General features: G+C 38.7%; 2 protein-coding genes across 4 annotated transcripts; both read left to right on the forward strand.

The window, feature by feature from the left end:
• Window positions 1-1,208: 1,208 nt before the first annotated feature.
• slc66a1 (solute carrier family 66 member 1) lies at window positions 1,209-6,082 on the forward strand. Its single transcript, XM_054609273.1, is given in 9 exon segments — window positions 1,209-1,322; window positions 1,745-1,941; window positions 2,015-2,144; window positions 2,638-2,725; window positions 3,086-3,195; window positions 3,198-3,242; window positions 3,348-3,440; window positions 3,904-4,089; window positions 5,188-6,082. Coding segments are annotated over 8 exon segments (930 nt in total). The 5' UTR covers window positions 1,209-1,322; window positions 1,745-1,750; the 3' UTR covers window positions 5,275-6,082.
• A 1,123-nt stretch (window positions 6,083-7,205) lies between these two features.
• On the forward strand, window positions 7,206-18,317 carry nr1h5 (nuclear receptor subfamily 1, group H, member 5). Of its 3 annotated transcripts, none has more exons than XM_054609030.1 (11): window positions 7,206-7,317; window positions 10,722-10,861; window positions 14,439-14,837; window positions 14,957-15,097; window positions 15,201-15,325; window positions 16,247-16,345; window positions 16,438-16,534; window positions 16,970-17,086; window positions 17,178-17,267; window positions 17,365-17,478; window positions 17,760-18,317. In XM_054609030.1, the coding sequence occupies exons 2-11, from the start codon at window positions 10,765-10,767 to the stop codon at window positions 17,960-17,962; spliced, it is 1,482 nt and encodes a 493-aa protein (XP_054465005.1). In that variant the 5' UTR covers window positions 7,206-7,317; window positions 10,722-10,764; the 3' UTR covers window positions 17,963-18,317. The 3 variants fall into 3 exon arrangements, with proteins under 3 accessions (XP_054465005.1, XP_054465007.1, XP_054465006.1); XM_054609032.1 differs by having other exon boundaries at window positions 7,215-7,317; window positions 17,178-17,246; XM_054609031.1 differs by lacking the exon at window positions 7,206-7,317 and adding an exon at window positions 7,356-7,976.
• The last annotated feature ends 4,566 nt before the right edge of the window (window positions 18,318-22,883 follow it).

Raw genomic sequence — 22,883 nt, forward strand, 5'->3', positions numbered from 1 at the left:
CAGAATAAGCTTTTTATTTTTTATTTAACCAGAATAAGTTTTTTATTTAACCAGAATAAGCTTTTTATTTTTTATTTAACCAGAATAAGCTTTTTATTTTTTATTTAACCAGAATAAGTTTTTTTTTATTTAACCAGAATAAGTTTTTTATTTTTTATTTAACCAGAATAAGTTTATTTATTTATTTAACCAGAATAAGTTTTTTATTTTTTATTTAACCAGAATAATTTTTTTATTTTTTATTTAACCAGAATAAGCTTTTTTTTATTTATTTAACCAGAATAAGTTTTTTATTTATTTATTTAACCAGAATAAGCTTTTTTTTTATTTATTTTAAGCTTTTTATTTTTTATTTAACCAGAATAAGTTTTTTATTTATTTAACCAGAATAAGCTTTTTATTTTTTATTTTAAGTTTTTTATTTTTTATTTAACCAGAATAAGCTTTTTATTTTTTATTTAACCAGAATAAGTTTATTTATTTATTTAACCAGAATAAGCTTTTTATTTTTTATTTAACCAGAATAAGTTTTTTTATTTTTTATTTAACCAGAATAAGTTTTTTATTTTTTATTTAACCAGAATAAGTTTTTTATTTATTTATTTAACCAGAATAAGTTTTTTATTTTTTATTTAACCAGAATTTTTATTTTTTATTTAACCAGAATAAGCTTTTTATTTATTTATTTAACCAGAATAAGCTTTTTATTTATTTATTTAACCAGAATAAGCTTTTTATTTTTTATTTAACCAGAATAAGATTTTTATTTTTATTTAACCAGAATAAGTTTTTTTTTTTTATTTAACCAGAATAAGTTTTTTATTTTTTATTTAACCAGAATAAGTTTTTTATTTTTTATTTAACCAGAATAAGTTTTGAACATCAACCTATGAATTCATAACACATCCTCAAAGAGAAATGAACCCTTTGAATTAGAGGAGTTTAGTTCCATAAAAACAATGTTGTTGTTTTTTGTGTGTGCAGTGGAATAACTGAGACATCAGAAAATATAATACATAATAATAAAATGAGCAGTTTTTCTGTCAGCTGTATTGTGTAATGTGTTCAGAATATATTACAGACGACTTGTAAGGATGTCTGGCTCACATGTTATTCAAAGAAAGACACATTCATTCCTGGAGCCCGACTGGATGCAAATCACGTGACACGTTTCGATGAGTCAGCAGTGACGTTTCACCCCATCGACCAATCAGCTCGCAGGAGGCCTCTCTTGTTTATTTGCCAACCTTTCCTGTTGTTTCCGCAGAGACGCCAGGTTGTGTTCAGCTCAGGACTGTGTCGACTCATCAGACTCCAGACAGGCAAGATCTCTTCAGCTCTGACTCCTTTTCAATCACTTTAAGACTATTTCGACATAAAAAGAACAAGTAATGTGTGCATGAGTGTTGTTCTCACCAGGGGAAGAGGAGGTGAGTGTTTGCAGCTTCCTCAGGGCTCACCAGCTGCTCCTGTTGTGTTCAGGGCTGTGTGGCTCTCTATGGTGTGTTCAGGGCTGTGTGGCTCTCTATGGTGTGTTCAGGGCTCTTTAAAGCCTGTTGGAGCTCCACAGACCTCTACATCTGTGCCATGTGGTTAGATAAGTGGTGGATAAGTAGTATAGATAGATAGATAGTATATCTTTCTCTTCCTGTTTTATGCTTTCTAGGAAACCAATGTGGTTTGTGGGCATTTAACAGGTATTTTTAAATAAACCTTGATGATAACAGACCCCTTTTCTCTCCAGCAGACTATGGGACCAGATGGAGTCCTCACGCGGGGAACCTTTGGATGGACCACCACAGGGAACTTGACCTCCCTGTGCCCTAATGGGTCCACATGGGTTTGGGACATACTCGGGGAATGTGCCCAGGACGCGAGGGATATGGCGAGCATTTACATCGGCCTCTTTTCCATCTTCTGCTTCATGATGTCTTCCGTTCCGTAAGTGTTAGTGTCTGAAGAACTCTTTCATCCAAACATAATGTATATTTCTGACGGTTGGTTGTGACTGCAGACAGTACTGCAGCTCATGTAAAACAGGGAATATGGACAAGGCCCTCTCCATCTGGTTCCTGGTGCTGTGGTTGGGAGGTGACACCTGCAACCTGGTGGGCTCCTTCTTGGCAGACCAGCTTCCGCTTCAGGTAACTTGTACTGCTTTAAAGATTGTCTCAGTGTCAGAGTGTTTCCAGTGACAGAGTAAACTGTTACTCTATAAAACATTGGTTTTTGATCGGTTATTTGGACTATAAAATCTCAAAAGCAATGATCATTAGAAGTCATGAAAACCAGAAAATAAAAAATGATTGAGATCTTGTTTTTCAATCAAAGAAACATTATGTATTTTTGATAATAGTATGACAAAAAAAATGAATTTGTTGTCACATCTTAGAGCTATTACCAGCTAATTATTGTTTGTGCCTTGATCAGTCACTTAGATGAGTCATTGATTATTCAAATTCTTAATGATAATTTTTCTGTCAGTTGACTAATTCATTACTTTACTATTCTCGTCAAGTAATGACACTCATTTATTTTAAAAGTGACAGTTTAGTTTTAAAATGTTACAATGACTATTTGTGTGAAGGACTATTTTTTTCACAACCTGTTTCATGTGTCTTTCTCCTTGTCATTCAGACTTATACAGCCGTTTATTATGTTATAGCTGACCTGGCGATGCTGGGCATGTACTTATACTACAAGACAAGGAACAGGATGTCAGAAAGTGAGTGGGTTTTTCTTTCACTTCTAAATTTTACAAATGCACAACATAAGAACCACGATTTGTTTTGTTGATTTCTTGATTCAGCCTCTACTGAGGCACTGCTTATTTCTAAGATCAGTGTTATCTGACGTAGCTGCTTAATGAACAAGCTTCTCATATCAGTGCTGATGAACAATGAGCCAACACTAGTCCAGACAGAGGAAGAGGGTTATCGCTGTACCCTGTTATGATGTCATCACATGCCTCATGTTGCTGCGTTTGTTCCCTGACTGGTGAACTCTGACACAATGACCCTTGTCTGGAGGAATGTGCTTAGACGTCTTTCCAGGTATTGATCGAGGTGTTGTTTTGCTTTCCAAGGCAGGAGTGCTTTGCACTTGGTGGGTGTAGCCTGTGTCCTGAGCTTCACCACAAGCCTTGCCTACCTCCCTGGATTAGGCGCCCAACATGAAGTTGTACCTTCTGGGTTCAGAGGTCGCGCACCCTGCTCTCAACCTCTAATGTTGGTCCCATCAAGGTGAGACATAATCATTTGTTTATAAGTAACCTGAGGGTGGTCAACTCATTTTGTCTTTTTTTTTGCTGATGTAATTTTGTTGTGTCTGCTTCTCTGTCGCTTCAGACTTTTACCCCTAAAGAAATAATTGGTTTCTCCATCGGCTCCGTGTCGTCAGTTCTCTACCTCTTTTCCAGACTTCCCCAGATGTACACTAATGTGAGTATGACAAAGTGGGTTCTGCTGCAAATGTGTTACTTGCTTTGTAATATTGGCTGCATACTGTAGGTGGTAGACGGTAGCGGATACTAATACTGTATACTAATACTATACTATAGTAACGTGCAGTGAGTAAATATAAAAAGACATAAGATGTGTAGAAATGCATGTGAAATGATAATAATAATGGACAATAAAGCTGTGAAGGCATTACAAGCTGTGTTTTTTATGTATATTTGAATCTGCACAAGATGGAACATGTACATCAAAGTGAAAGAGGCTAGAGTAAATGTATCTGAGAGCTCAGCAGTTGGAAACGCTAGTGAATATGATCCCCGGAGAGCATGGACGATTGCCTCTGCAATCTGCACGTATCACTCTGGTGGACAGTATGTGGTGGCTGCATATAACGTCCTCTATTCCTTTAAAAAAAGCTTTGTGTTCTTCCCATTTCTCCCCACAGTTCAAGAGGAAGTCCACAGAGGGAGTGTCTTTCTTCCTGTTCGCGCTGGTCATCCTAGGAAACACTACATACGGCCTGAGTGTCCTGCTGAAGAACCCTGATCAGGGCCAGGCCGAGAAAAGCTACATGGTCCATCACTTGCCTTGGCTCATTGGCAGCCTCGGCACCCTCTCCTTAGACCTCATTGTATCCTTTAAAGAATTAAAAACAAGGCCGTCGTTGCCGGGCCTCTGGGCTCTCCTTTATCTCACATACCTGCAACATTTTAGGCAGTGCTGAGCTAGAAGAGGGGACACTTCATCAGATGGGTTGTGGGTCCCGTGACGAGGTGTGTGCAAACATCATATACAGTATCAAAGGTCCTAGCACTCAAAGGAAAATTAGCTTGTTACAAGCAAAGAATCAAGACTGTAAAAACTGTACTGGGGCCCCCTGGAGGCCATGAGCCTCTTTGCACCCCACAAAAGTATGAAGTGGTTTGCTGCTTTCGTTTTCTATGAACATATCGACCAGGCAGAAGAATGTGACCTGATGATGAGTGGTGTTGTATTTCTTTATGGGCCAGCTCTTAAAAGTAGCAGCATTTATAAATGTCAGTTCATAGTCCAGCTCTGCTATCAGAGTCATCTGCAGTAAGCACGTGGTACAGCACTATCTTTAGATTACCCTGTTGTGCCCCAAGATGAAGAATTAGATGCTATGATCGATATCACACCAATGTATTTCTGGCAAGTGTGAAACTACAGCCTGGAGACTGCCAGCTTATGCTTAGTTTATGCTTACTAAGCTCACTGTGGCAAACAGCCGAGACTCCAGGAAGTCACCGCGCAAAATGATTCTTTAGGTACTATGGCCACTAGCATAGAATATGCATTCCGCCTCATTGAATGCTCAGATAGCTAGAGACCAACCAGCATGCTATGCTGGAATAATAATACCTGGGCCCAGCTTCTTTTTTTTTTTTATTCAATGTTGGTAATTTGTCTAAATGCGACTTTATTTAGGATCAAAGTGAACCCGAGACTTAAAGGAGTCCTGGGTGTCTGGAGCCTCAAAGCTCATGATGCCCAGTTGGGAATCCAATCCTGTACATCCGATGTAAAGGAGTCTGGTATTCTGTAAAATATATCTGTAATACCAGAAACTAGGGTCACTTCATTTATTAATTTCCCCACTTTATGGTCAAATATTATCTCAAGTTCGTCATAGTTGTTTATGTTTCTAGCTGTGTAAAAAAGACACTTTCCCTGGATTTTTGTAGATTTCCTTAACATTGCTGTTCAGATCTCCATCCAGTTCTTGATTTACCGCAAATCTACGTTGGAGATGGACGTCAACCACGGTGAGACCACGCCTCTGATTGGGAGCTAATCCAAGAGTGTATTCGTGGGACACGTAGAGACACTCTCTTCCAGTGAACCCTAAAAATCACATTACCAACCAAATCAGAATGAAAGAACATGATTTTAACGTGTCATTTATCATGCTCTTTTAATGTTTACTTTGTTTTTATCTGCAAAAGTACTGTGAAAGAGGAAGTCTTCAACTTGGGTTCAGCTGCAGAGATTTGATTTACGATGCTCTTAATGTTCGAGTTTTAAAGGGACGATTGAGGGTTTCAGGTGTCGCACATGGATTAAAACTCCTCCTGTCAACCCAAAATCCTCCTATTTTTAGGTCACAACCTCATTTTGATTTTAGACCTAATATATATGTCAGAATTCTGCTGGCCGGGGTGACCGGACCACACAGAGGTTTCTCTCAAAGTATTTTGTTTTTAAGTTGCCAAACACTTTGACAGCATCGTAGTGATGTGTCTGACCATAAAAAAGAAGAAATGTTTCGCAAAACATTTCCAATTGTAAATTGTATTTAGTCAATTTTTAATTGATGATCACCCAAGTGCTTTAATCACAGCTTTGAGAATTTATTTTTTTTGTTCATTTTAGACATCTTTTTAAATTGTAGTCATATGATTGTATTTTAATTTATTTTATTAGTTATTTTTAGAAATAAAGACACTTGACTAATTTTGTCTTCACTGGTGATAACAGTCACAACACACTTTTCACTACCATGTTTAATTTACACATCTTCATTTTTTCATTTTCACTGTTTTGCACAACAAAAGTTGGTTTTGTACTTTGAGAAATATTGAGTATGTTCAGTGTACTGTAAAGATTAAACAATGAATAAGTCATTTTTCTTTTTGATTCTTTTGATTTTTGGTGGAGTCATTTATCTTCAAAATGATGTTTGTCTTTTATTTTATTTATGAAAAACTCTGCTCTTGAGAAGAAAAACACTCTGAGGGCCCCTCCTCCCTTACAATTTACTCTCTTCACCTCCCATTTTTTTTTCAGCCCAACAGAGGTCAAGGCCTGCTCTTGGCCTTGATGTTGACCTTTGCCCCTTTGCCTTTACTGACCTTAACTCCACTGACTGTGTTTGACCTGCTCCTGGGAGGCCTTGACAGCCATGTTGTTTTTCGTCATTAGCAGATTCACACTGGCCTCTCAGTTGCACCCTCCTCCCTCAAAACACCCACGCATACACACACACACACACACACACACACACACACACTTTCCCTCACTATCAAAACTAATGCAATCATGCATAGTCAACCAGTAAGGGCCCACCCACCAAGGAAGCAAGGTCAGTACAAAAACTATCATGGATTCAGAGTATGTGTGTGTGTATTTGGGGGTTGGAGGGTTGTGAAACAGTGGCAGAGACATTGCTAAGCGGGTTGGGGAGTTAGCAGGAAGAGCAGTGATAGGGAGCATCCATCCATCACAAGAGATGAACAAGAGGCTGTTTATAAACACTCCATATTGGGAATTTCTTAATGAGAAGATTTCAGCTGCTGCAAGTAGGGCAGAAACGGGGTCCTTTGTGACTCAGAGGTTGCTAGTTCAAATCCCTAGTCCAACCAAAAGGCCCCATGCGAGGGGATTTTATGGTAAATTTAGGACACTTTCAATTTCAGTGTTGAAAATATATTTAATTTACTACATCAAACACCCGACACTTTACCTCTAATTGCTATAATTTTGCATGTTTCCACAAGTATTTCCCATAAAAGGTCTACAAATAATTTCTTCTCCTCACTGACGAGACTTCTGTCCTGCAAGAGAACATTTACAGGAAAAGAAGATCTTTGGTCAGGTTTCCGCATGTCCAGCTAAAACACACATCAAGAGCAGCTGTCTGTTTACTCTGATTATACATGTGCGTGTGTATGTGTGTGTGTGTGTGTGTGTGTGTGTGTGTGTGTGTGTGTGTGTGTGTGTGTGTGTGTGTGTAAGGATGGAGGCTGGGCTGAAGTCAACATTACAAAAAGTGAGATAGTTGGACAAAGGGAGAGGACGTCGGGACGCTCGTGCAGCAGGAAGGATCCCACCATACGCGGTGAGTCCACTACTTCTGCTCCTAACTAGCACAAATGCAACATATACAGAACTGTCATAGACCAACACACCTGTTTTGTACCTAAAGAGCAGCAGGTTACTCTTCTGCATTCTCAATCAATCTTGTATTAAGGGCTTAAACACTGTGTTAAACACTTAATTGCAATTTCAATGCAATTCAAGCCAGGACAGATCTTTAATGTAGTTCACACCAGCTGAATAAAGGTACAGGTGTTATTAATGATGGCCAGTTTCTACATGTTCCATTAAGATCCTGTGTGGTCATATTCTTTTTATGAGGAATTTAATGTATTTGATTTCATCCAGCATGCCTAACCATAGTAAAACATCCTGACCTTAACAGATCATAAGAAAATGGTTTCAAACATGTCATTTAACATTACTTCTCTTGATAGCCAAATAGACCCCGAACCACACTCACTCACATGCGCTCAAACATAAGCTATGGACTTTACTCACGAACACGAGGCCACTTTAATGTAAGTGTCAGTTTCCTACGTGGATCAGTAAACAGTTCAAACCATTATCGAGCTGCAGCTACCAGCCGGCAGCCCTCTGATAAAAAGAGGAGCTGGCCACATGGAGAAGACGTCCTGAACCAGATTTACGATGTGCGGAATTTATCTCAAGGCTTGCACTGTGAGTGATTCAGGATTAATGAGTTCAGGAGGTTTACACATACACATGCTATCACTTAGTTTGAGGAAAGGTTGACTTCAGTGATATTTTCTGTTTAGTTTGTTTAAGTTTGTGTTTCGTGGAAATGCTTGTCTTTGCTCTTGTTTTTTTTGGTATTCATCTCATCTTTTTGGTACAGTTAGTTGGTGCACAGAACACAAACTAATTCAGGGAATGCGCAAGAGTCCGTGCATGATCTGAACTTGCCCTCAAAGTCCTTCCCTCTTCTCCCCTCAACTCCTTCTTCTTTCGTGATACTCATCTCCCATGGGGCCAGCCCTCATGGTCAGTCCAACAATGTGTCCAAGAGTGTGACACATCCTGAAGATGCATGGAGACATTTGCACACTCTCTGATATTGTCCCATCGTTCAGTGTCACTCGCAGCACTGCTGCCTGCTCTCGAGTCTCCTTCCAGTCCTCAGAGGTCAGAGACAGTTGGGAGGAATGGCTGATGCTTGTTGTGACATGACACACTGATATTAATGGAGAAAAACACAACAGACCACCTCTTCTTGAGAAATGGATTCATGCATCTGTCTAGATTATTGTAGAAATGTCAAGGAAACTATGCCTGAGAGAAGATCAAACAAGTTGGTTTGAATTAGAATTATGTTCATGTCTTTTAGTGATGCTAGCAGCATAGATCCGGCCCACTCTGGTGATCTCCTGATGTGTTCATCCCCTGACCTCACTCTAGTGCCAGCAGCAGGTTCACTTTTGGGTCATCCTGTGAAATATCTCAACATCTACTTGGTGGATTGGCAGGAAATTTGGTAGAAACTTTCAAGGTTCCCAGTGGATAAATCCTACTGACTTTGGTGATCCTCTGATTTTTCTTCTATCCCCATTGTAAGGTTGATTTAGTCAAGTATCTTAACAACGATTGGATGGATTGCCATGAATCTGGCATGATCATCAAGTCAGATATTTAAATCGCCCCATACTTTGGTTGATGAGAAAATCCCTGCCTCAGCTGTACTATGTGTTTAGGGATAAATAGAAAATGTTAGCATGCTAACACGCTAACAAAGATTGTGAAAATTGTTAACACTATACCTGCTAAACGAAATCATTTTACCATTGTCATTGTTAACATGTTGGGCTATCAAGCTGATGTTAAAATGTAGCTCAAAGCACTGCTGTATACAGTATGTAGAATAGAAATAAATATCTGTCTAAAATTACAATACGGAGAAACAGAATGACAATATTATTTCATAAAGTACATCTTAATGCTCCAATAATGCTGTTCTCCGTGACCTTTATCTAACCATAAAACCTTAAAAGTAATATAATCAATGTAGTTATTTGTCTTGTTAAGGCAGGCTTGTAGTGTTAAATGAAACTGTTCCTGGAAGTTGGACTGTTATTTTAGGTCTATGACGTTCATTTTGCTCTATTAGTTTGTGGTTTTCCCTAAAGTACAATTTATCTCGAAACTGTTTTGTCATCGTGGACTTTTATCACATGTTCACCGATTTACCCTTTGGACACAATCTTCAAAGGAAAGACACTGTGTAGCCAGCACCCAAATTCCTGTGTCATTTGTCACTGAGATCGATCGTGATCGCCCCAGTGAAGGCTACAGTTTCAGTGAGCATTACTGACAAAACCCTCCGCTATCCACCAGTCAGTCCTGGTTCCCATAATGAGCCAGTAAAGGGGATGATATGCACGTGGGAGGACGCCGTTAATCCTCAGTAAGCATGCTGCATGTCAAACGGCCCTGCTCAGAGATTTACACGCCAGTGTTGAGGTCACTCCTCTGTCTCCACTGGGCGGTTCAGGCCTCGTCTCCCTTTGCTCTGCCCCGGCCTGGGGCAGAACTGTCTGTGGGGGAGGAGGAGGTCCCCGAGCCCCTTAAATCTAACTGCTGTCCAATATTAACTGCAGCACAAACAGAACAGCGGTAAACAAAAGCAAAGTAAACACACTCCCAAAGGCTTGAAGGACAAACATGGACGGACAGGCAGACAGACATATTAAGTATAGCAAGCTTCACAAGCAGTATTTAGTCCACTAAAACTTTTAACAATTGATTTAATGATGGTAATTACTTTATTTGACTCAGATTAAAAACAATCCTTTTTCAGCCCAGCTGTTGCATTCTAGATACATCCATTCAGGCCAAACTTCAACACACACACACACACACACACACACACACACACAAACATATGCACACTCAATGAGCAATGGGTGTCCATCCCTCTGTGGGTTAAAGTCTCCATCTTTCCCTCCATCCATCCATCCCTGCCGTCTTGCGATCTGTGAAGTCCCGGCCAGATCCAGCTGTTTGGACCCCAGTCACATCCCTGTCCTTCCATGGTGTCCCCGCTTTCCCTTAAGTCTATCCCCCGAGGGACGATTAAGACCTCCTCCAGCACATCATCCACCACAGACCAAGAGCCTCAGCTGCACTCATCCTCTCAGTTTCTTAAAAATAGGCTGGGACATCAGCCTCTACAGCTAAGAGACCTGGACGCATCCTGGGGATAGAGGAATGTTTCTGCACTTCCCAGATCCTTCATATCTGTGTGATCCTCTGAGTAATTGTCTGTGTGTGTGTGTGTGTGTGTGTGTGTGTGTGTGTGTGTGTGTGTGTGTGTGTGTGTGTGTGTGTGTGTGTGTGTGTGTGTGTGTGTGTGTGTGTGTGTGTGTGTGTGTGTGTGTGTGTTGTATCTTTGCATGTGCGTGTGTGAAGATAAATCCTGTATTACTAGCTGGCGAGAGGATATTCTGTCCAGATGAGAGAGTGGACTGAGTTGGAGATGAGCTTTTCGGCCGGGGGGTTTCTCTCTGCCTCGGATGGTTACTGCTCAGCAGAGCAGCTCCAGTATTACGGTGAGTCCACACTGACACTTCTGTCTCTTGTGACTTTTCTTTTTCTTTTGCCGTTTACTTTCTCTTCCTCTTTTTTCGGTTTCTTCTCTAAAACAAGTTGTGGGACATGTCATTTCTTACAATAAAAGAAAAAAAATGGAATGATATGAGAATGAATGAATGAAGTCTTCGTTAGACTGTTGGAATTTGCTACCGAAAGACTTGATATTCAGACATGAGTGTCAATGTCTTATGTGATTTGAATGTGTAGAGACATCATATTTGCAAAGTACTTCCAATGTCAATGGTAAATTAATTCAAATGACTTATAGCGTTATTGGTACTTGGTTCATTTCTAATCTGCGTTATCAACTTCGTTTTCCACTGTCTTAAAGGATTTGTTCGCCCAAAATACAAAAACATTTTCTTTCACTTACTGCAGATCATTTTGGTTGAATTTCTTCATATGTTTTAGATATTCACATCTAAGATTTCAGACTCCACCCCATTACAATGAATGTAACAAATAAATAATATATTTATACATATATGAATATAGAATTAATGCATTTTCTGAGTTGTACCTTCAGCTTTGACAGTATAGATTCTATCAGTGTTATGAAAGCATGTTTGTTTGTTTTTTGTAATAAGGGTGAATTGACCCTCTGAAGTGACACCAAAATGTAAGGCAGCTCTAGAGTACAGGCCTGCTAGACTGCTGTCACATCAGTCCTAACCTGAATACTCAAATCTACTCAAGTTTATATACACTTTAAACATTTTCATTATAATAAATAATATAATATAAGAAAGTAAAACAACATGACTGAGTCAGACTGCTGTGACTTTTTTCTACTATTCTACTTTAACATACCATTTGGACATTTAACAATATCTCATAATCATTACTGGTGTACAACAAAGGTTATGTAGGCTCCCTTTAAAAGTGCTAAATTCAAAATTCAGAGCATTAATATAGCAGAAAATAAATATTTGCAATGTAAAGATATTACCTGAGCAGAGGATGAAGTTACTCTTCTCTCTGTGTGTTGTAATCCGAGTTTCTCTCTGCTTTGTTGACATCGGCTGGGCCTGCTAACCGTGCATTTTAGTGCATGTGATTCTCTATGTTGTGCCCCAGGCTGGTTGCGGCCCACAGTTTTTTGGGGGCAATGAGCACCAACCCTCAGGTTCCCCCCCTAGGTTACCACTGCTAGCTCTGTTAGCACTCATGCCGTCGTTTGCACTGTTCGTACTGTCAGCACGTTAGCTGGTAGCAGCCCCATGTTGAGAACTGTGAGGAGACAATGAGATATCCTTGTTGTGCACCTTTAAGTAAGTGGGTAATTTATACATTATATTGTTAAACAAAAAGGATGTGACTGCACTCTCACAGTTGATGAATGAACGTTTATTTACTGCCTCTGAGAATTGCTGACATGAAAAAAATTGTTCTTGAGGAGGTTCAGCCGTCTCGTTGCATTCACAGCAAGCAGGGAGGCTGAGCATCGGAGGATCTATTTATACTGACGTGTAACATCAACAAATCCCCCCCCGTTGCCTCCCCTCCTGCCCTCAGGAGCAGGGGGAGGAGGGCGGTGGAGGCCTCACTATGGGGGGTATTTTGCTGGTGTTGTTTGGCTCACTGGTGCGTGGGATGGAAGGGAGGCTGAGGAGTGTTTAGACAGTGTTCAAATGGTTTACAAACAGTGCAAACCCAGCTCTGTCACAGCAGAGAAAGCAAGACCCCCCCCCCAAACCATTGCCGCCACAGTCTGGGGAAGACAGGAAACATCTGGAGAGAGACTGAAAGATGACAAAAGAATGGAGTGAGGGCGGGTTAATAAGTGCCCTACACGTTTTCTACATCATTTGTCATGAACACCTCCAGACAATATCTTGGGTCCAAAAGGTTGAAGACTGGTGACTGATAAATAGTCGCAATGCCAAAGTATTATAAGTACCAGACATTACCATTTCCTTTGGACCTTGGATTGATCAGAGAGTGCAGGACTGGCTGTTTCCTAAAGGCAGAGGTAGAACTTAAAGGGGGAGAAATGTTTTGTTCTTTAAAGGTGATTAGGGTGATGAGCAGGTGATATGGGAAGCGTATTTTGTGAATGCTGTGACTCCAGGATGAGAAGTTTGATACCACTTTCTCATATTTACCATGTGGTAAATACCTTTAAGATCAGACTCTGTATCAGCAGATACTCGATAAAAAGATGTGTTCAGGACATCTCTTCCTCTTATCGAGCCATGTGACTTTTCAACGACAACACAGTAGCTTGTAAAAGTCACTTCAAATAAGGGCTCTTTCTCACAGGCCCTGAGCCATTGGGCCCCGGAGCCTCTGACTGGGAAGCCTTTCCAACGATCCAGCCATTTAATCAGGTTTATCTCTGCTTTAGCCATTCCGGGGACTAAAAGTTTGTATATCACGACTTTTGCTTCTTTGATTTTGACCATTAATGTTTGCTTTGCTTCCTGTGAGGCCAATCACTCAAGTTCTCCTTCAACAACGCTAAAGAACTACAAGGATGATTGTGTATTTTCCGGTCAAAGCTTAAAGGCACACATTTAATGGAAGACTCATTTTCCATATCTAGAGTCATCCATCAGATTGACTCTTCATGCAACGTGTTTAACCCTTTGAATTTCCATCTCCAGCAGTCCTGAGACTCCTGACATTTGGGTGGGCTCTTCGTCTAATCAGCGTATAAAAAGGATCCCACAGCAGTCTAAGTCATACTGGTCCAGCTGTTCTCTCAGAGGCTGCCAGTGGTCACACATGTTTTCCCAAAGGAGACAAGAATTGCAAAACACAAGCTGCTGATGCACGCTCAGAGACGTTTCAGCCCGTCACAACACGGAACGGCCGTTATAGATTGAATGAAGCATCCAGAAAAGGAGATCAAAAAACCTTGATTGCACTGGGAGCTCTCAGCTGCATCCTGTTTCAGCCAATTCATAAGGACTCACTCTCAGCTTTTTATTATATCCCCCAAGAACTATAAAAGCAGTCTCACGAGTCACGTAAGACAACATTCCTATGACGCTCTTTGACTTTGTAACGGCATGATAGTTTTGCTTGAAACCGATAGACCACTCGTCCCGCAACCACAAGGTTGGTGGTGGTTTGAACCCTGGCCTGGCCAAGTTCCTCCCAGCGATGGGTCGAAATGCAGAAGAGAAATTTCGTGTATACAGTACCAGTCAAAAGTTTGGACACACCTTCTCATTCAATGTTTTTTCTTTATTTTTATTTTTATTTTTTTCTACATTGTAGATTAATATTGAAGACATCCAAACTATGAAGGAACACATATGGAATTATGTGGTAAACAAACAAATGCTCAACAAACCAGAATATGTTTTATATTTTAGATTCTTCAAAGTAGTTGAATGAGAAGGTGTGTCCAAACTTTTGACTGGTACTGTATATGTAACTATGTGTGTAAGTGTACATGGCCAAATAAAGCTGATATTAAAAAATAAATAAAATTGAAGTGGTCTGTATCTGCAGTTCTTACCTCCCCGACCCCCAAAATAATTATTATACTTTTTTCCCCTGGACTTCCACCTTTTTCTATTTCAGACATGCTGGCTGACCCTCTGGGCTACCCCCTACATGACCCTGACCTTCAGCTGCTCCCTTGCAGCCAACAACAATACAGCCCTGCCAACCTGCCCTTCTCCCTCTATGGCTCTCCGCCCTCCGCCACCTCCTCTCCATCCTCCTCCTCTTCCTCTTCGCAGCCCTGCCATCCTTCGTATCACTACAGCCCTCATTACCTGGAGGCCCCCTGTGATCCCAGCCTTGAGCCCCACTGCGGGGTCCTGGCTCAGGGGCTCGGAGTGGTAGGATTGCCTCTGGGGCGGAGGACACGGGTGGTGTCGGGAGGAAAGAGCAGAGGTCAGGAAGAGCTGTGTGTGGTGTGTGGAGACAAAGCGTCAGGGTATCACTACAACGCTCTTACCTGCGAGGGATGCAAAGGTATTTCTCACTTTCACATTTAAAAAAAGTATTTTCTCCATAGCTGTATAGTACAAGCTAATCTAGTGAGGTTTTATCTCAGCCTCACCTGGTCCTTCTTTCTGTTTCTTTACTTGTAGGTTTCTTTCGGCGTAGTGTGACTAAAAAGGCTGTGTATCACTGTAAGAGTGGCGGTGGCTGTGAGATGGACATGTACATGAGGAGGAAGTGCCAAGACTGTCGGCTGAGGAAGTGCCGTGCTGTGGGAATGCTGGCTGAGTGTAAGAGCCCTTTATGTGATAGATGGGAGTAATCAATACCTACTTAAACAATATGCATTTAACTGATTGGACTTGAGTCTGAAGATAAATATTCTTTTCTCAGGCCTTCTGACAGAGGTGCAGTGCCAGTCAAAACGACTGAGGAAAGGCGGTAAAGTCAGAGGTGTTAAGGAAGAGGAGAACACAGACAGCAGGAGGGTCAGCTCTACCAGTCGGCTACCCGGGCAGGTAATAGAAACCAGGTCTGACCCAGTCTGACTGGATGGTTGCCTGAGTAGATGGCGGTTTGTTAGCCATGCCAGTGTGATTGAGCCATTCGGGTCCAGACTGAAATAACATATGTAGTGCTAATTGAACCTTCACTAAGCATTCTCCGTCAAGCAGTCCGAGCTATCATGGATCACGTTGTCACTAACTGCACTCTCTGAAGGAATACTATCTAATATTTTGAAAAACAAAAAGTGATTTCAGAGAGAAGCAGGCAGAAGGGTCTACAGTATCTGCTTAAAGGATGTCAAACTGATTCAGCAGTGAAAACATGTTAAAAAGAGAAAGAATACACATAACCAGTAAACCACAATATCACCTGTCTATCAGAACAATAGACAATGAAATTAAGGATCATCATTGTTCCTGTAAAGTCAGATAGGTCACTGCCGCTAAAAAGCAAAAGCAGCATGTGTATTCAGCTCCACAGGGTTTTACGTAGAAAGGTAATGTTTCAGAAATTAGATCTCCTTCCAACCTCTCTGGGTTATTCCTGATTAGTGTCAGCATGTTAACATTGTCATTGTAGGCATGTTGGAATCTGCATATAGCTTAAGGCCCCACAGAGCAGTTGGCTTGGTTGTAGTGGAAAAAGTTAGTTGTTTGGTTGAAGGATGCTGTGGTTGTATAAATTATGAAATGGTTGGTTAGTGGTTTGGTTATAGGATGGACTGTTAAGAGTGGTTGATTCTGATGAAATCCTCTTTCACGGTACATGTCATTTTATTTCGCCATATTGATACAGTGTATTTTGTTTCTAGACAGAAAAAGTAGTCTATAAGTCCTAAAAAATTGCTTAGCATGGCAATACATACAAAATGTCACAGTGTGTAATAAAATGTTGTATTGTAACAATATGTTGTTAACTTCCATCTGCCTCAGGCTTTGTCTGCCAGTTTAACCCGAGAACAGAAGTACATTATGGACAGAATGGTGGAGGCCCATCAACTATACAAAACACAGGACAGCAACCACTGCAGGGTAGGTCACAGTGTGGAAGCATCAGTTGTTTTTCCAAAAACACAGTTACATTTCTACATTGCCCTCATGGTATCTTGTGTGTGTCTGCTCAGTTGCTCGAGTGGCCGTGTACAGAGGAAGAGGAGGGCTTGTCTTATTCTGCATCACCCCAACTGCAACGACTGCTACAGTTTGCCAGGACAGTGCCAGGTAAAACTGATGGGAATATGTAACCTTCAGAATCTGTGATCTATAAGAGAGGGGATTCAAATGGTTTATCCCATATGTGAATACATGACACATGATAATACAACGTAAGAATAAAGACTTCCAAGGACACACTTGTTGGAATACTTTCTCTTTAAAGTTTTGTATTTGATTTCCAAACAGACAAATGGCACAATGATGATAATATAAAAAACTACAAGATGAATAGTCGAGTAGCCTGAGGGACATGCAGATATACAATATGGTATAGATGTACGTACTGCCATCCATTATCATTACCATTGTGTCTAGCTCTTGATGATACAAGGGAGTAAAAACATGTCTGTGATATAATCAAGCTGTCACTCAAAGAAAATAAAAATAGAAATCAATTAAACATAACATATATCAAAACAAATAACGATGTTCCCCTCACAGGTTTTGACCTCCTGGATTTTTCTGACCAGAGCTCTCTTTTGAGCGTCTCTTCGCTGGAGGTCATGTTCCTTCTCTCAGCACAGCAGTTCTCCCACAACCCAACAAGCCCAAGTCCAGGTGAATAAACCAACACACATGTTCGTACTAGCATTCTAGTTCAGTTTGATATCTAGTTTAAATAATACTTTGTTTTTTTCTCTAATATCAGCCCTGCAGATTTTCAGTATGTCATCACACAACTGGTTGAGAAATGTAGAGTCAAAGGAAAACATCCACAGTAGGTCGCTTGTCAATTCAGGTGGATATCCAAAATATCAAAGATTTTACAGGCTGTGAAAAAAGTAGTTCCAGGTATTTCTAAAAATTAATAATTTCCTCTTTGCTGGTGTGAACAGGAGGCAGTGAGGATCTCCTCGGGCCGGTGCTCAACTTCTTCCATAGCATGGCAACGCTGCGAGTGACAGAGGCAGAATACACCCTGCTCACTGCAACAGCTCTGCTCTGCTCAGGTCAGACCAGGAATCTGTATGTTTGGTCTGAAATAAGGAAACAGTATGCTCTATTCCCTGTAAATAATCGCTTCTTAATGATATCTTTAGTCTGTGTCAAAGGCTCTGACTTAATTAAGGCTTAAAATGTCTCTGTAGCTTACCTGCTCCGTAGCAGGGGTTTTCATAGTCTGACACCTTTATCAATCACTAATTGTTTGGCAAAGTGAATGCATCAGTCCATGTTTGGATACAAAGACAACCAAACAGATCCAGGCTCTCTCTGTGTCTCTGTTCTACAGACCGTGCATCCCTGCAGGCAGCCAGCTGCGTTGAGAAAATGCAGGAACTGATCCTGGACCTGCTGTCTAGGGTTTGTGGGGCCCAGGCTGGAGCTGCACGAGGGGGACCCCAGCGGTTCGGCCGCCTGCTGGGGAGACTGACAGAGCTACGGACCCTTCGTCACAACTACCTCCTCCTGACAGGACGGCAGCCTGGACACTGACCGAGTACAGGACAAACCAAAAATCATGTCTGGGGAGTTTCATGTTTGAATTTAAGGACTAGTCCTGTATGAGCTGAGAAGTGTTTTCACCTGATATTGATCAGACTGTTGGATTATCTGGTCTCTCACACCATATTAACTTCAGTTCATTCGGTTCTGCGGTCATTATTTTGGTGTCATTATTGACTTTTAGCTCATAATGAGGCTGAAATGTGTTTGTGGGTCGCTGTAGTTTGTTTGAACAAAATATATTTTTTGGGCCTTTTTTTTTATAACTGTTGTATACAGCTAACATGTACAATAAACAGTACTTTTCACTATGCTGAATATTGTTAAAATAAAAATAAAACACAGACTGTGTGCCAGCTGGAGTTCATCAGTGGAAAAGAGGATTTTCGGACTAAAATCAGGGACAAAATGGACATCCATTTCACCACACCGGTTTGCTCTTCCAAAGATTTTGAGCTAATGGTCTGAATCCTTGATGTAAAGCATTTAAATAATTTGCAGGTGATTAATACTAAAATGAGAATTGATATTACATTTGATTAAAAAAAACAACAACATATACTGCACTTAAGCATCCAAAAAGGTTTTTAAAAGAGCATTTATTTCTCTAAATATTTGGTAAATATACAGGTAATACATGCTTAAGGTATATTTTCCCATCTGATCCAGTTGGAGCTTTCAACAATATATTGGATATTCAACAGTGAATGATGGCGGTTGGGCATATGCAAAATCCAAACCAAACTTGACCTTATCGGTTCAGAGAGTCTAAAAGACATTCAAATATATAGAACAATCGACTCTTTGTGCTGTATGCTCTGAATGTACACACACACACACACACACACCTGTTGCCCTCTTCAGGTTGGCTGTGGCTGACCTGGCTCAGGTGGGTCATGGCGCGGTCGTAGCCACCTGGACAGACTTGCGGCCCTCTATTACGCGCAGCCTGTCCGCCAAAAAACAGCATATAAAAATCATGGTATAATATGTTGAAAAAAGTCATAAAAAAGTCATAGTATAGTAAGCCAGAAAAAGTCATAGTGTATATACCAAAAAACAGCATATAAAAATCATGGTATAGTATGTCGAAAAAAGCCAGAAAAAGTCATACTATAGTATGTCGAAAAAGCCAAAAAAAGTCATAGTATAGTATGTTGAAAAAAGCCAAAAAAAGTCATACTATAGTATGTCCAAAAAAAAAGCCAAAAAAGTCATAGTATAGTATGTTGAAAATAAGTCATAGTGTAAAAAAAGTCATAAAAATCACTATAGTATGTCGAAAAAAAAAGTCTATAGTAGAAAAAAGTCAGAAATAGTCATAGTATAGTATGTTGAAAAAAATAAGTCATAGTATGTATATACCAAAAAAGTCAGTATATAAAAATCATGGTATAAGTATGTCAGAAAAAAAAAAGTCAAAAAAGTCATAGTATAGTATGTCGAAAATGTAGTATAATATGTCAGAAAAAAAGTATATATAAAAATCCAAAAAAAGTCATAGTATAGTATGTCGAAAAAAAAAGTCATACTATAGTAAAAAGTCATAGTATAGTATGTGAAAAAAGCCAGAAAAAGTCATAGTATAGTATGTTGAAAAAAGCCAGAAAAAGTCATACTATAGTATAGTATGTCGAAAAAAGCCAAAAAAGTCATACTATAGTATGTATGTATGTTGAAAAAAGCCAAAAAAGTCATACTATAGTATGTCGAAAAAAGTCATAGTGTATATACCAAAAAACAGCATAAAAAAAGTCATAGTATAGTATGAAAAAAGCCAAAAAAAGTCATGTGTATAACCAAAAAAGTCATAGCATAAAAAGTCATAGTATAGTATGTTGAAAAAAGTCATAGTATAATATGTCAGAAAAAGTCATAGTATAGTATGTCGAAAAAAAGTCATACTATAGTATGTTGAAAAAAGCCAAAAAAGTCATACTATAGTATGTCGAAAAAAGCCAAAAAAAGTCATAGTATAGTAAAAAAAGTCATAGTATCGAAAAAAGTATGTCAAAAAAAGTCATAGTATAAATGTCAGAAAAAGTCATAGTATAGTATGTTGAAAAAAAGCCATAAAAAAGTCATAGTATAGTATGTGAAAAAAGTCAAAAAAGTCATAGTATAGTATGTGAAAATAGTCATAGTATAGTGTCGCAAAAAAAAATGTTGAAAAAAAAAAGTCATAGTATATAGTATGTATGTTGAAAAAAAAAAATAGTATGTCGAAAAAAGCCAAAAAAAGTCATAGTATAGTATGTCGAAAATAAGTCATAGTGTATATACCAAAAAACAGCATATAAAAATCATGGTATAGTATGTCGAAAAAAGCAAAAAAAAGTCATAGTATAGTATGTCGAAAAAAGCCAAAAAAAGTCATACTATAGTATGTTGAAAAAAGCCAGAAAAAGTCATACTATAGTATGTCGAAAAAAAGTCATAGTATAGTATGTTGAAAAGCAAAAAGTCTATAGTAAAAAGTCAGTATAGTATGTCAGAAAAAAGTAAAAAAAGTCATAGTATAGTATGTCGAAAAAGTCAAAAAAGTCATACTATAGTATGTGAAAAAAGTCAAAAAAAGTCATAATAGTAGCCAAAAAAGTCAGTCAAAAATACTATAGTATGTCGAAAAAAGTCATAGTATAGTATGTCGAAAAAAGCCAAAAAAAGTCATACTATAGTATGTTGAAAAAAGCCAGAAAAAGTCATACTATAGTATGTGAAAAAAAGCCAAAAAAAGTCATAGTATATAGTATGTCATAGAAAAAAGCAAAAAAGTCATACTATAAAAAAGTCATACTATAGTATGTTGAAAAAAGCCAAAAAAAGTCATAGTATAGTATGTTGAAAAAAGTCATACTATAGTATGTTGAAAAAAAAGTCATACTATAGTATGTTGAAAAAAGCCAGAAAAAGTCATAGTATAGTATGTCGAAAAAAGTCAGTATATATACCCAGCATAAAAAGTCATAGTATAGTATGTCGAAAAAAGCCCAAAAAAGTCATAGTATAGTATGTCGAAAAAAGCCAAAAAAAGTCATACTATAGTATGTTGAAAAAAAAGTATATAGTATGTCAAAAAAAGTCATACTATAGTATGTCGAAAAAAGTCAGAGTATAATATGTCAGAAAAAGTCATAGTATAGTATGTCGAAAAAAGCCAAAAAAAGTCATACTATAGTATGTCGAAAAAAAAAAGTCAAGTAAAAGTCATAGTATAGTATGTCGAAAAAAGCCAAAAAAAGTCATAGTATAGTATGTCGAAAAAAGCCAAAAAAAGTCATACTATAGTATGTTGAAAAAAGTCATAGTATAATATGTCAGAAAAAGTCATAGTATAGTATGTTGAAAAAAGTCATCGTGTATATACCAAAAAAAGTAAAAATATGGTATAGTATGTCGAAAAAAGCCAAAAAAAGTCATACTATAGTATGTCGAAAAAAGCCAAAAAAAGTCATAGTATAGTATGTCGAAAAAAGCATCAAAAAAAAAATGTCATAGTATAGTATGTTGAAAAAAGTCATACTCTATAGTATGTTGAAAAAAGTCAGAAAAAGTCATAGCATAGTAAGTCGAAAATAAGTCATAGTGTATATACCAAAAAACAGCATATAAAAATCATGGTATAGTATGTTGAAAAAAGTCATAAAAAAGTCATAGTATAGTATGTCCAAAATAAGTCATAGTATAGTAGCCAAAAAAGTCATACTATAGTATCAAAAAAAGCCAAAAAAGTCATACTATAGTATGTCAAAAAAAGTCATAAAAGCGAAAAAAAAAGTCAATCAGTATAGTATGTCGAAAACAAGTCATAAAAATGTGAAAATGATGTCAAGAAAAGTAATCAAAATTTCCATTACCGTACCATAAGTCATAGAAAGCTACTATATGGTAAGTAAAAAAAATGTTATGAAAAAGCCATAGTATAGTACATCAAAAAAGTATTTGTCTACAAATATGCCATAAAAATGTCAGTATTCACAGTATGGCAAAAGCTCTGAGAGTTGACACATGTATATGGTTTCAGGGTATATTCCTATTCTCCCGGCACAGTTGGATGTTTTGTTTTCTTGTTGAGTGGTTTGCTTGTTTGTTTGTTGAATGTTTGGATGGCTGCTGATGTTCACATTTCACCGCAACATTTATCTTTCATCATCTCAGTGCCTTCTCTGTCTCATAGTTTAACATGGGGAAGTTATACCCTCATCACCATACTGGTTGAAACTTATGTTGTAAACCACATTGGGAAAACAACAGTTGAACTTCCTAAAAACTGATACATGTTTTACGGTTACCTCATGGTGAGTGAGGTAAAAGGAGCTTTCTTTGTGGGGTGGCAGCGTGAGGAGCTCATCCGGAGGGAGCTCAGAGTAGAACCAATGCCCCTTTGGGACAATCTACGCTCTGCTTTCTGTTGTGTTCACTGAATCCAGACATACTCTCACTCAGAAAATATCTAAGATATTACAGGCTTTGAAAATATAAATATATTTAAAAAAATAGTTCAAATATTTTTTTTATTTGACTATTTCCAATTTGCTGGTGTTTTCAGGAGGCAGTGAGGATCTCCTCGGGCCGGTGCTCGACTTTCTCTGCAGCGATGACGAAGGCTGAATACACACTGCAACAGCTCTGCTCCGTCGGTTCAGACCAGGAATCTGTAGGTTTGGTCTTAAATAAGCCAATCAGCTGTCAAGTAAAGACATGCAAAACGTCTATTCAACTGTAAATAATCAGTTTAAACCCATCTGGAGCTCTTCAGCAGGTTTTAATAGTCAAACAACGCTTTCTTAATGACTCACTTTGTCCGTGTCAAATGGCTCGTCTTTATCAAGGCTTTAAATGGCTCTGTAGCAACAACAACAACGTCACTCATGCAACACGTCAGTTCATGTTCGCATATAAAGAAGAAGTG

Source organism: Anoplopoma fimbria, chromosome 12 (assembly GCF_027596085.1).
Source record: "Anoplopoma fimbria isolate UVic2021 breed Golden Eagle Sablefish chromosome 12, Afim_UVic_2022, whole genome shotgun sequence".
Taxonomy (NCBI): Eukaryota; Metazoa; Chordata; class Actinopteri; order Perciformes; family Anoplopomatidae; genus Anoplopoma; species Anoplopoma fimbria.